At 37.8% G+C, this 14,289-nt stretch overlaps 1 protein-coding gene across 2 annotated transcripts in view; it reads left to right on the plus strand.

The window, feature by feature from the left end:
* Positions 1–13,263, plus strand: part of STK24 (serine/threonine kinase 24) — a 55,959-nt gene extending 42,696 nt beyond the window's left edge. For both annotated transcript variants that reach the window (XM_086771223.1, XM_086771214.1), the window contains exons 6-11: positions 89–274; positions 523–668; positions 2,868–2,991; positions 3,949–4,017; positions 7,535–7,671; positions 9,323–13,263. In XM_086771223.1, coding sequence (XP_086627349.1) covers positions 89–274; positions 523–668; positions 2,868–2,991; positions 3,949–4,017; positions 7,535–7,671; positions 9,323–9,359 — 699 coding nt within the window. In that variant the 3' untranslated portion in view covers positions 9,360–13,263. The remainder of the gene's footprint in view (positions 1–88; positions 275–522; positions 669–2,867; positions 2,992–3,948; positions 4,018–7,534; positions 7,672–9,322) is intronic.
* The last annotated feature ends 1,026 nt before the right edge of the window (positions 13,264–14,289 follow it).

The raw sequence follows: 14,289 nt of genomic DNA on the forward strand, positions 1-14,289 counted from the left end.
TTTACAGTTAAGGTTTAAAATCTACCTTTGCAAGAACATTGTTTCTCCTCTTTCTCCAACTTAATTTTAAAAGCATTGTTTCTTACAGGCAGATATCTGGTCATTAGGCATAACAGCTATAGAACTTGCAAAAGGAGAGCCACCTCATTCAGAATTACATCCAATGAAGGTTTTATTCCTCATTCCGAAGAACAATCCACCAACGCTGGAAGGAAACTTCAGTAAATCCCTCAAAGAATTTGTTGAGGCCTGCTTAAACAAGGACCCAAGCTTTGTGAGTTTCATCTGTTTGTCAGTGTATAGTAGAGAACTTGATTGCTTCAGATGAGTATCAGCTTTTCTAATATGAGGCAACATACTCACCAGCATTTTTTTTTTTTTTTTTTTTTTTTGCTACTGTATACATTTAAAATCTCATTTGTATCAGGACTAAAGTCTAGGTTTCTTAATCTTTTTATAGTGAGTCACTTAACACTCAAACACAGTAAAAAAAATTTTTCTTTTTTTTTTTTTTTTTTTAAGAGACCTACTGCAAAAGAGCTCTTAAAACACAAATTTATTTTACGAAACTCAAAGAAAACTTCCTACTTGACTGACCTTATTGATAGGCACAAGAGATGGAAGTCTGAACAAAGTCATGATGACTCCAGTTCTGATGACTCGGATACGTAAGTTTGAGTACTTTGTAAAATATCCTTTGTAAATATGGGAACCAAGTAGTTATTTTTAGAACGCATATTCCTGTATTTTGTTTACAGCTTTTCAGCTTAGCAACATTGGTAAACTAATGAAATCTTGGTTTTAGTATTGCAAGGGATTTCATGCAAGTAGCAGTCACTGAGAACAATTCTTCTAGCCCATTCTAGACTACATTCTCTTTTATGTAGGGTCTAGGGTCCTTCCTATACATAAGGCCAACTGTTCCTCCTGTTGTGCAAGCAGAAGGTAGGCCTCCCCCTGGACAGCCAGCTAGCAGTGTGCACATGCACTGTCCTGTGTGTGCACTTGATGGCATGTTGTCCCTCATTTTGGCTATCTGAGTAAACAGGCAGAAGTATATCCTTGCATATAAGAGAGGGTTAGTGGACAGTGGTTCCATGATAATGGAGTTTTGGGGCACAAACCATATTACCTATATATTTTTTTTTTATGAGAGGGATTTTTTTTTAAATGTCCTTCCAGAAGCCTGGGCCATTACAACATGATAGTCATGAAATGCCAAATTATTTATTGAAAAAGGAGAAGTGTTGTAAATATTTCCGGATTTCTTTCCTTTCCAGTTCTTCTCTCCTTCAAATTTCAGTGCAGCTGTTCAGTAGGTTCATGGGTTGGTTTCCTTAGGAAACCAAGTTACAAATAGCTATGACTCGGTTAAAAAGTTAACTTTGTTAGTCTAAAAGCTGTTTTGAAAATAGTGGATATCATCAAATTACACACTTTTGAAAATCATGTGAAGGGATTGTCACAATTCACAAATGGATTAAATTCTTCATAATAAAACACAACTATTCTTTGCAATTCCAGTTTGTGTGCTAACAGCAAGCATCAGACTGGTTATGATTTCTTGGCTGTAGTTACAGCTGTATGTTTGTCCTACATTATTAATGGCTTCATGCCTTCCTGTGATTGCAGTTCCAGCTCCAAACCGTGTCTGATTTGGAAGGTAAATTACTAGTCCTAAAACTGGTCTCAGATTGGTTACTAACAGAACTTTGAGGTTACAAGTTCATTGTTTTGGTAGAGTATCAGAGCAACTTTGATAGCTTGGCATAGGAGAGTAGTGGAACTAGAATAGTTATTGAGCGACAGTTGTTCAATAGTTAATAGTCAACAACAATAGTTATTCACGATTTAATGTTATGTCTAAGCGTGCCTTCCCGTCTTCTGCTTCCACAGCAGCCCTTATATTAGATGTGATAAAAGGGTGAGTTGATCTGGCATGTGGGAATACTAACTTCCCAAATATTTTTCTATTTAATCAACTTGCTAGAGCCAACGTGTAGAAGAAAGGTAGACCTACCTCTTTCAGTGACAGCCAAAAGTTCTACATGATTTCAAGCAGAAATCTTTGAGAATTTTCTTACACTGATCACGTGCTTTTTGACTTGGTAGGCTACACTACTTTTTGTACAATGGCCACCAGATGACCTTTTAATTGATAGTTTTCTTGCAAATCACAATTCATAGATCAGAATGAAATGAACTTAGAGAAGAATATTTATGGTAGTGAGAGGATAAATGTAATGCAGTGACTGATTAGTGTCAGCATAAATACTTTCATTTTTTTTAGCTTAGTGGGAGTTATAGAAAAAATTACTATGCCACCCATAAAAAAGGAGACAAAAGATCGGTTTAAGGCAACGTAGTTTGTTAAAGCCATGCTTTATCTATACTTTTTTAGCCAAGTTTTTTGAAGTGGGAAATATACCTTGCTAATGGGCTGGGGATGAACTGCCTTCCTCAAAGGTGTTATAAGCTAGTGTCTTAGCCCTTTTTCTAGGCAAAAAAAGTGAATTAAGTCTTCTAATTTTTCCATCCTTCACTGATTATTTGAGGTACTCTGCTAAAGCCAGTTTTCAGATAGCAATAAAACACTTCGTGTTACTTGTTTGTTTAACTTGGGAAAATGTTTTCAATCTGTAATGCGTGTCTTTCTTTTTGAAGTTAATGTAATGTTTAGTGAAGTATCTTGATTTAATTTTTAAAAATTTCCCCAAAAGATAAATTACATTACTTTTCATACTTGTCTTTATACTTACTGGCTTGCACAACAGAATCCTGATTTTAGCCTTGACTCTAGCTTTTATGTTTAGTGTGTATATTGAATGAACATGGTGTCAGTAATAAAACTTTGTCTTCCCTTGAAGTGAAGCAGATGGCCAGGCTTCAGGTGGGAGTGATTCAGGAGAGTGGATCTTTACAATAAGAGAAAAAGACCCCAAGAATCTAGAGAATGGAGCAGCTCAGCCTTTGGAGTTGCGAAGAAATAAGGTGCTCAAAGTATTGCTGTATTATACAAGGAAATAATTATTGCTTTAATAATTCAGTAGGGTGATTTTTGTTTTTTAATATTTTAGAACTATTAGAAGAAATATTTTCTTTCTTTAAAAGCATTTAAGTAGAAAACTTTCAGAACTTTACTTAAAATGTATATTCTACAGTTGCCTTTCACAAAGTGTTTTGACTTATTCTTGAAGTTTGGGTAATCTATAGATGTGTCCTTTTTCTGTAGTTCATGAAATATGTACTAAAATATTTCTGTAGTTTGTTAAATATTACCACTGGAGGAAGACCAGGCAATATTTTATTTTTAAAAATCTTCCTTCTGTAAACTAAACTGAAACCAGTACAGTACAAAGCTAGATTAGGATTTTGAGGAAGGCATTCTGGTCTTTTAAGAAAAAAGACTAAAATGTAGCAAAGAACAGAATGTGCACACGTCCGAAAAACCCCAAACAACTCAAAATAAGGGATGTTTAGGAGCTGCTCCATTGTATTTTCTGCAGCCTGCACGGCCAGGACACGTGGTTGCTACCTTGGCTCTGAAAATTCTCTGTGTGTGCTCTTGTCAGAACTGGCAAAATACAAGAAAAATACAGTATCTCATGGGAGGAAACTAGTAAATATCAGCATGTCTATGATTTAGTACATGCTCAGTAGAATTGTGGGGTTTGATTATTTTTTATTTTAATTTTTTTTTTTTTTTAATTCTGAGCTTGCCTGTATTTGAGGTGCCACAGCATCAAATTTTATTTCAGCCTCCATTTTCCAGTACTTTGGAACAGTCTGTTGTAGAACATTTTACATATTTGTATATACAGAGAAACAGATTTTTCATAAAGTGTAGCGTGTCAGAACTATTTTTTTTTTCTTTAATTAGAAAGGGAATACAATGAGGATGCTTTTTTTTCAGAAATAAAATTGGTCAGAATTCTGTTTTCTTTAAAGGAAAAGGATATCCCAAAGAGGCCTCTATCCCAATGCCTGTCTACTGTTATATCCCCTTTATTTGCAGAGGTAAGTTACTGCTTTAAAACGTAACAATTCCAGGATTTATGTCTCTGAGAAATAGAAAAATGTGATGAATGTCACCCAAGGTGTCTACAACTCATTAGGAGCTTGATGTCTTACAATTTTAGCTGTTCCCTTTGCTTTCATGCATGTCTGCTTTTGAGATCTTTGTTTTGCTTCTAACAACACTTCATTTGCATGGTAACAACATCAGCCATGCTAGCTTAATACAATGAACATGAAAAACAGAAGAAGTATGTAAATGTTTGGATTGCAGCATTCCATTTTTTTCCCTGCTGCTTTATCTCTTTGTCTGTCATTTTATCAGTTACAAATTTCAAGTTCCTCAGTGTTCCAAGATAGGCTGTGGACCAGACCAGCAAAAACTTAACTTTTGAATTTCACTGTTGAAAGCTATATTTTATTCCCTTTCTGAATTTTATATTTTTTATATTTGTTTTTTCCAAATACTTAAAAAACACATTTAAAAAAATAATATGAAGGGGAAGCTAGATATTTATGAAGATGTGATTATTTTAAAAAGTTGATAGAACTCTAAGAAATAAAAACTCCGACTCACCCTAGCTTTGATACAATGATTGAAATAATTACTTAAATAAAAAATTTCATAACTGTTACAGAAGTGAAATTAGGGAAATTGCTCTAATAAAAAGATACTGTCTTAATTTTGTTCTAATCAATAAAGTCCTGCTTCAGAGGATTATCATTGAATTTTGCATGCTGCTCATTAAGAGTATTCAGTGGAGTAAAGCAATTAAACTTATTTAAAGGAGATTACCTCTGTATTGGTTATTCAGTCTTCAGTATTTAGTCAGCCTGTCATTTGCCTGTGTAAGGTGGAGAAACACTTTAAACAGGTGGTGGTTTTTTGGTTGGTTGGCTTTTTTTTTTCATTTTCAATTGCGGTATGTATTACCCACTTGCTTGCCTCCCTTCCATCTCCCACACATTTTTCTGGTTGCTGTGCATCTTGTTTAGGTCTTCCTTCCTCTTTTCCAGTACCAATCATGGTATAGGTCCTGCTTCCATGCTCCCTTCTCCATTTTTATCCTTTCTTTATTTTTCATTTTCTCTCCCTCATGTGCTTTATTACCTGTCTTCTAGATATCTCTGCTCTGGGTTCTTCGTTCCCACGCTATTGCTAACTGGTTGCTGTGTCATTCTTTGCCTTTCTTGCTTCCCAGAAATCTGCACTTCCAGATGTCTGCACCTTCAGGAATTATTGTTAGGTAAAGTGTGAGTTACTCCATGGAACTCCTCCAAAAAGAACAGAGCTTTTTGTTGTTATGGAGGCTTCAAAGCTTTTGGCACAGAAGACAGGTGTAAAAACCAGCTACTGTCCCTAAGTAATCTTACAGGGGAAGGTTGTGCTCTGCATCCTTCTCCTTCAGTTGAACTCTGATACAACTTGGGAGCCTTGGCTGAAGAGGCTTGCTCAGCTATGAGGCTCTGCTGCTCTCTGCTGGTAGTAATCTGAAGCTTGCGGCACTTCAGCAATCAATTAAAAGAACCAACAAACAAAACACCCAACCCCAAACAAAACAAAACCCCCAAACAGCAGAAAACAAAACACACCCTGAAAATAAACAAAGTTATCATACTTGTCAGTTATTTGTGATCTTCAGTGACCAGCTGCCACCCTAATGTGGTTTCTTTCTCTTTATCAGAGGACACTGGCTGAATACTGGTGACTCATTCTGGGTTCCTTTTTGAAAGCAGGAGATCCAGAGGTGTCCTTTATCGTAGTGTTCCCCTGTTGTCTACTTCTATCATTTTGTCTTCAAGCTGTGGCTTCCCAGTTCAGACTATGAAAGGGTTAGTTATTACTGGGAAAAAAAAAGGCATTTGTGTCTTCCTGTTACCTGTGCTTTTTATGCAGGATCTCACTCTTGAGCGTCCTGGATGTAATGCAACGAGAACACAAGCAGCAGCCAGCGAAGAGTGCGGAAACCTTCCTACTGCTGTGGTTGTACCTCAGCTGTTGTACACACACGCACAGCCCTGTTGATTTCCTTTGGTGTGCCTTAACATACCCATAAATCTTGGCTAAATGTGGAACTAGAACAATGATTATTTCCTTTATGTTTTCCCTTGCAAGACTTGGATTCCTTTTTAAAGAAAAACCTTTCCCCAATGCTGATGGCAACTCTTGAGCTGTAGTTCCTTGCACCTGTTGAATGAATGTGCACTTCAGAAAGTCCTGAAAGGCTACTTTAGAGCTTGGACATCTCTGAAGAACTTCACTGCCACTTAATTCCCTCTGGAATGTCTTGTACTACACTGAACTCAAAATCATCTTGATCTATTAATTCTGCTTTCTGGAGATCATGCTTATTCCGTGAGACAATCTCCTGTGCTATGCTTAAGTAGGGCCAAAAGTGTATGTATGCCCACATTATATCCCAGAAAGTTGCAGAAACTTGCCATTTGTTAAAACTTGCCATTTGTTCAAGCGAAGTTTTCTTCATTACTTGCAGTAATGGCATGAAGGCAGACTGGCTGCAAGTCCAGCGTTCAGAGACTACTCTTAAATTAATTAAAAAATTTGTAGAGAAATATGTTCTTCAGTTCTTTGTAAACAAATCAGACTCTTTGGTCCAAAGCACTCATAAGTGTAGCCAGCTTCCAACTGGAGTATTTTTTTCACCAGTTGTTTTTTGTGTGTGGGTTTTTAATTTTTTTTTTTTTCCCTGATAAATGACTTTGATTCCATCCTTTTTAGGAGGATGCTGCAAAGCAGCTCTTGACAACAGCTGTAGTGATAAATGTGGAGACAAACTTGTAAATACAGACATCCAGCCTGCTGAGGAAAGTCCAGCCCCTGAAAGAAGGCCGTGTTTCATTCACCCTTACTACTAGTTACATGATATTTTCTTCCAAGGAAGCCCAGTCCCTGCTGAGATTTTTGAATGTTCTTCAGGGAATTCTGAGAAAGAAAGCATTTTATCAGCCATACTCAGCATTTTATACCAGCTTCTCTGACATAACCTCCCCTCTGAGCCCTTGGTTCTTGCCGAATCGTGAGAGACTTTGCTTCAGTGGGGAGAGGAGAGAGTGCTCAGGGTACTCTGATAGAGTTGACAGGGTGAAAACATTTTCTAACAGTGCTTGCCAAGTGCAACTGCAGTGTATACGTGTAAGCTAGGTGTACAAGTACGCATACTAAAGTGAGTATGTATAAGCAGCATATCTTGAAACTGAACAGCTACAGGTAAATAGTGTATCTTTCTTGGGATATTTTGTCAAAATTTTTGAATGATAGCACACTGACGAGGGTGTGTGAATGGCTGAAGACTTGTGAAGATGAATGATGCCCTGATAACTACTGCAAAGGCTAACTTCAAGATGAAAAAAGTCTTCAGGCTGTGAGGGTGTATAATAAAAGTCAAATCCTGACATTGTGAACACTGGCGGTTGCTTCCGAACAAGCTTTTGCATTATATTGTTTATAGACATGTTTATAAATGTCTTATTAATGTATCTCTTCCTGTTTTTGTTTCAGTTGAAAGAGAAGAGTGAAGTGTGTGGTGGTAACACAGATTCCATAGAAGAACTGAGGAAGGCTATTTATTTAGCTGAAGAGGCTTGTCCGGGCATTGCAGATAACATGGTGTCACACCTTGTGCAGAGGCTTCAGAGGTAATGAAGCTCATGGCAATGAGTAATCATGGGCTGTTGCCTCAGAAAAGATCACTCTAAGCAGGAGTCCCCCTTATACTGTCTCTAACCACAGCTTGGTAAAGTTTAAGAATTCACACCTCTGAAGTTAAAGCAGAGGATTGCCAGGCTGACACTTTGTCATTCAGTAAAAATCAATGCCAAGAAATCTGTAAGCAATCATGTTTCTTGCTTTCTGGGCTGTTAAGCATGAAGCCCAGTCAGCATCTCTAATGCTAAAAGGTCACTCCTTGATGCCAGATGTCCTGATTCTCCTTTCGGTTGATCCTGGCAAACTTGAAAGAGTTTCTGAAGCTTCTGTTAGGGGTTTCAAAACTGACTGCGGTCTTTCATCAGCCCAATATTTCAGTGTCAAGTTTGTCAGCCTGGTGCAGGGTCTTCCTGGGACTGGGAACCTCAAAGACTTTTGATGCTGTGATTGAAGCTGAAAATAACGATGTGGAGATAGGCTTTCCACTGCCCCTTCTTTTGTGGGTGCTGGAGATGATCTTGCTCCTGTCACAACAGCAACAGTCATCATTTTTGTCCTAGGAGACAGAATTCAGAACCCTTTATATACCTATTTTCCTTCTCTTCTGCTTCCTTGGACTATTGCTGTTTTTTTCGGTCATAATGTCTTACAACAGTGGAGGCAGGCACTTCATTTTCTTTGAAGGAGAGAAATAAGTATTCATAGAGAATGTTTGTTGACGGGTCACGTTTGAGTGAACTTTCTCTTATTCCAGGGATGATACTCAGCTAGTAGGTGAGCATGACTAGCAGTTCCAGAAAGTGAAAGAAATGAATGGCAGGATCCCTCCCTAAAAAGGAGTTTGAACCATTCTGTAGCTTAGTAGGTATCCCGCATGGGTAAAGCTATTTTTGGAGCTAGTCAGCGTCTGAAAAGATAGTTGCTTTTTTGTTGAGTACTACAAGAAATACGCTATGTTATGCCATTAAATCATTCATTGTATCCACGTACAATATCTTCTCCAATTTGATAGCTAACTATTGAAGATGGCTCTTTAACAACGTTTCTAATGATATTTTAATTTCCCTTATGATTGGTTAAAACCGGATTTCCCAGATTTGTCTGAATGAATTAGTTGGGACCCTCAGAAGAGCTGCCCAGTTGAGTGAATCCATTTACCTTCTCCATCCAATTCTGATCTCTAGTGTTTTATAAAGTTCATTGAAAGCTTAACATGATTAAAATAGGTGCTTCTTTCTTTGCATGATTAAAGAACCTGCTTAGACCAAGAAATACAGGTTTCCTGCCTCAGTAGTATTTTGGAAAGATTATGATGTAAACTTGCCAAGTAGGAAAGTTGGAGTCACTAAATGTTGCCCCCAGTATAAGAATTCTTACATCATCATATACTTCTCCATAACACGCTTGAAGAGGAGTTGTTGGTATTCGTTAGAAAAGCAGCAGTGTTCCAATAGGGTGTATTTTACGTGCTGTTGAACTCTATGACTTATTGCTTTAAAATGTGATAGCAGTGGTGGGTGTCATTCTGTAAGGAAAAAGGCTGCAACTTCAGCAGCATAAAATGGAATAACTTTTAGTTGATGCTTGTTGTAGAATGACTTTCTAGAAGTCACAATGATAACTATTTCTTTTCCTCTTCAGATATTCACTGGCTGGAGGAAGTACTTCATCCTACTGACATGCTGCTCCTGATTTTTCTAAGACAACCGAGATCCCATGGTGTCTGCGTCGAAGGCACGTGTCCTAATGTTGTTCTGCCCCTCAGTCACTGGAGTGTCCTGTGGCTGAAGGACATTCCTAAATGTGCAAGAGTGAAAATGAAGTCTCTCGGATGGAGGCAGTCTTTTTCAGCTCCTTAAAGCTATAATTTTTTTTTAACGATAATGCACATATTCCAGGGAGGTGTCTTTTTGTAAAATCTGAAATGTATATTTAGGTTTGTGATAGAGAAATTGAAGATATTGAGAAACCTCAGGTATCTTGCTTTAAGAATTCCACTGGGAGATGGAGTTACGTTTGTTGGAATTGTGTACAGATATGTATATAATGTCTTTTTTTAACTGAAAGCCTTTCAACGTGCATAAGGAATCACTGTGTACAAAATGGTAAAGTGCTTCTGTAGATAATGTTAGTGGGGTAAATATTTGACAGGCCATAACTGAGTATTGCCTTGCCTTTGTTACATGTACATTTTGACTTATGTGATAAGTGAATCTTGGTTTGATTTCTGTACGTGAAGGATTTGCCATTGAAAGAGTTAATCCTGTACTATGGAACCTTCTATTCGTACCTCAGCAAAGACACAATTTTATTCTGTTTCTCTAATATTTCTTCCTTTTTATCTATATTTTGAGTGTGACTTTCTAATTATGGTATTACTTCTGGTTGTTTTAAATTTAATACACCTTGTCCCTCAAAGCTTTAAATTTAAATTCTTGTTTTTCCTAAAGAATGACTCTTTCATATTTTCAATTTTAAATTGTGCCAACGCAAATTCTCAACCATATGTATTGTTCAGTTTTAGTAATAGATAGTTGTGAAGCTTGTAGTGAAATTCAGATACAATCTTTTTTTTCACCTGAACATGTTTGCTCACACAAATAAATCTTTATTACCTTCATTTATTCTGAAGTATCTCATTAACATGTTGGCTCTAAGACGCTGGCAAGTATTTCTTCATCATGCCTGTTTTTATCGTTAAAATGAATGTCTTGCAGCATAAAAGAAAAATTATCCGTTGATTCAATATTTGGTCTTGCTGCCTGAATTTGTGCGTTTCCTTACTGAAAGTCGCAGACATTAGACAGAAAGACTGCAAAACTGAGCCTGGGTGTTGTATGCTATGTCCTATTACTTGTCTCCCCAGGAAAGTTACTTTTTGAAAATTCTGAATTTTGAAATTCCCACTGTTCTGGGAGTCCTCCTAGATAGCTAACTTAAAGTTTTATAGTTTTTGGAAATAGTGATGTTAGTTTCATACACAGTTGATTAGGTGACATTTTTTCCCTACAGTATTACGTTGGGGTTTACCTTGGTTTATTTCACCAAGGCTGTATTCAGGTGCTGCTTATTCTGGTAGCTAAGAGAGCATTTTGCCTTGTTTTTAATGAATAACTTTGACGATCTTGTGTTTTGCATGACAGTGAGGTAACTTATCTGTTTAATTTAAAAAAAGAAAAAAAAAATAGAGGAGTTTTGGAACAGAAAGGACTAAGATTTTAAAAGTATAGGCATAGCTACCTGGCTTGGTACAAAAAGACCCGGGTTCTCTAACCATTCTGGAAGCTGGTGAGGTTTCCTTGCGTGACTTCACGTTGCCATGGTAGCCCTTATTCTATGCATATTAATAGCCTTAATTATTAATTTAATAATTTAATAGTTAGAGGACACTGTCATGCTACCAGAGCTAGGAAACTTCTGACCAGGTTGAAACAGCGGTTGAAAGGGTGTAGGCGCACTCACTCTCGTAGCCATGTTCTTAGACACAACACGTTTGCCAGCGTCATGAGTAATGGTTTTCCTTTGTGGCTAAGTGAATTTAAGGCCAATTGAACAATGCATAAGTTCAAGCAATGGTTTTTAACTCCTCTTTGATGAATACCTTTAAATATGTTGGTTTGTGTGCTCTTAAACATTAAGGATAGGCTTACCCGTGAGGAAACCAATTTAGCTCTGCTGCATCTGAATGCAGCGCCATGGGAAATTTACCTGCTGACATCTCAGTATTAGAACATTCAGTAAATAGGCGCTGTTACAGCACATGGAAGTAAACAGCTGTGCTTGCATTTGAAATACACACTGATTAATGGAAGCTTGTCCCCAGTCATCTGTTGATGTAAGGACTTCCAATTAAAGGGAGCTTTCTTGGAGGTGCACAGAACTCAGAGATACAGTGCGGAAGTTAAATTTACACCGCTGGCTGGAATCTTGAGAATTTCTCGATCAGAAAACTAAATAATTAAATTCTAAGGTACCCTAGCTTTGAACAATCATTTAAAAAGTTCCGCATACCTTTTTTTGAGTTGCATTTTAGTTGCGTTCCAGGACTGTATGTTGAGGAAATACTTCTCAGAGTAGATGGTGGCAGAGTTTGCTTGGTGAATGTGTCTCTTGGTTTAGGAGCGTAAGGTGAGGCAGGCCTACAGCAAGGGCAGTTGGCCAAAAGGCTAGGACATTTAGAGTAAGACAAGACCTCATTTATGGTAGAGATGTGTATTTTTATATGTAATATATAGATTATTTAAATATAGAGAAATAGTATCTTAAAAGGAGATTCACTGAAAAAAAGCGTGTTGTATCTTGAATGTAAAATTACAATCATTTGCTATTGAAAAGTATTGATGCTTTAAAAATTAGATGTATATTGGTAACAGAAGAGCTTCATTTGAAAGAAGCCTGGCCTGATTTTCTGAAAGAAAAAGAAGTGTATTGATATTTTTGAGAGGTTGTTTCATGCTAAAAACATTTCTGTGTTACAATGTTGCACTGGAATTTTCTGTGCAGGTAGTACTTCTTCACTCAGTCTGAATATACTGCGTGACAAACTGTCCCTATTTATGCAAACATGTAAATTAGTGGAACTGCTTATTTGTCAGGGATTTCAAGATTAAGCAGTAAATAAACTCACTGTTTAAAAAAAAAATCAGTCATTTGAACTGAAGGCTTGGTTTTTGTAAGTATCAGATGTGTAATCTATTTTTTAACTTAATTTTCCTTGCAATTGCACTTTGTAGTTGATCACCAGTTTACTGAAGGGTGATGGCATGCTCGGTGTTGTACAGAATGCTCTCGGTGTCATTACAAAGCAGCTCTCTCTGAAGTGCCGTGGCTCCTCTGCAGCTTCAGACATTTTGTCTGTCCCTGTGCGCACGGACAGATGAGCCAGTTCCTGCAGGACGATTGAGCTGCGGTGTTCTGCCCTCATGGTACCGGAGAGGTGGGTGGAGGGGGAAGGCAAGTGTGTGCGTTGGCACTGAACTGCGCGGCAGCTGCCATATTGTGAGTTCGTGTCCCACTTTATCCACCGTGACTCCATGTGCCTGTGCTTTTACTGTGCTTGTGAAATGTCTCCTTTAGCTCTTGCTGCTTTATGTGGCGTCCATATTATTATTTTTTTTAAAAAAGATGTAGTACCAGTTTGTAATGGTTTTACATTAGCCTTACTTCTAAGGAAACATGTATTTGCCTTCAAAAATGTCACCACTGGAAGGTTACCAGAAGTCCTAATCAGCACAGGTATAATGCAAGGATCAGTACAATCGCTAATTATTTTTTTTGTAAATTGCTGGGGAGGGGCTTAAAGTATAGCACAAATCTGCAAGCTTGCTCTTTTTACTGTATTTTGCAGATGTGCTAGTAATTGCACTGAGCAGACGCAGTAGACAAATTGTATGTAACGGTTTTATGCCTTCTTTTAAAGCATGATTACAGAGGACAATTAAAGCGTATCTCTTGTTTTCTGTAATATTGCTGCCTGTTTATAACTGTGTATTTAAATTTTACTTTTGTCACTCTACACCAACATAATAAAACTCCTTGTTAACTACATGACCTAGAAATAAAGAAGGAAAGGTTTAATGAAATTTTGCCATCTGAGTGGTCAGTACAATGAAATTTGGGGGGTCTCCTCCCAGGAGGGGATGGATGGTCTTTGGGGTTTCTAGCTCAGTTATTGTCCATGTGTAATAAGCAGTAAGCAGAAAGTTTATAAATCAGTATTCCATTTGTTATCTCAGAACTTGTACAAGAGAAAACGCTTGTTTAAACTCACACAGCACTCTGAGCAAGAATGTTGAGAACATTTTTTTTTTTTCTGCTGGAGAATTTAGTAAGCTTGTATCTCACAGATGGCCTAACCATGTGGGAAGTTCAGTTCTTTTCTTGATGAAGGGTGTGGTTTGGGGTTGTGGGTGTGGTTTTTTTAATCTATACATACAAGTGATTGATAGTGCACTGTTTTGGTTAAATATCCACAGTTCTGTGTAACAGCTTGCCCTGTAGTGAGACAATGTGCTAATTTACAGATGGCAGCGATTTAAAATCTGCTGTGTGTTCCCATCCTGCCAGGCCAGTGAAACTGATGAGGTGCTCATTAGCTTAACCCCAAACATCACATCCTTAATTACCCATCCAACCAGTGACAAACTGCATGACAGCTGCACTCCTGTAATTATATTTCATTATTATTTTCTGCTGGTAAAAACATGCATCTGCTACACTGACATTTTTTTTTTTTCTCTACCAACTTTTCTGTGCCCCCGGGGGGGGGGGGGGCCGCGAAACGGGATGGGGGTGCTTGTCTGCTCCAGCAACTGAAGTTGCCTATCTGCACAGCCATCATTATATTAGATGGTGGTTTGTTCTTGTTTGGTGGGGGTTTTTTTTTGAGGAAGACCACATAACTGGTCATGGGTAAAAAGGGAAAGTGGCCAAAAAATCAGGCTTTCTGGGTCCTGCTTCTCTATTTTGTTCTTGGCTGATGGAATGGTGGGATGTTGCCCCTGGTTTTGTCTCTGAAACACATTTTCCTTGAGAGACCTCCTTTCTTCAGCCAAGAGACCTTCATCAAGATTTCTGCACTCACAGCGTGTCTTTCCCTACCTGCTAAC

This window comes from Chlamydotis macqueenii, chromosome 1 (genome assembly GCF_036417535.1).
Source record: "Chlamydotis macqueenii isolate bChlMac1 chromosome 1, bChlMac1.mat, whole genome shotgun sequence".
NCBI classification, from domain to species: Eukaryota; Metazoa; Chordata; class Aves; order Otidiformes; family Otididae; genus Chlamydotis; species Chlamydotis macqueenii.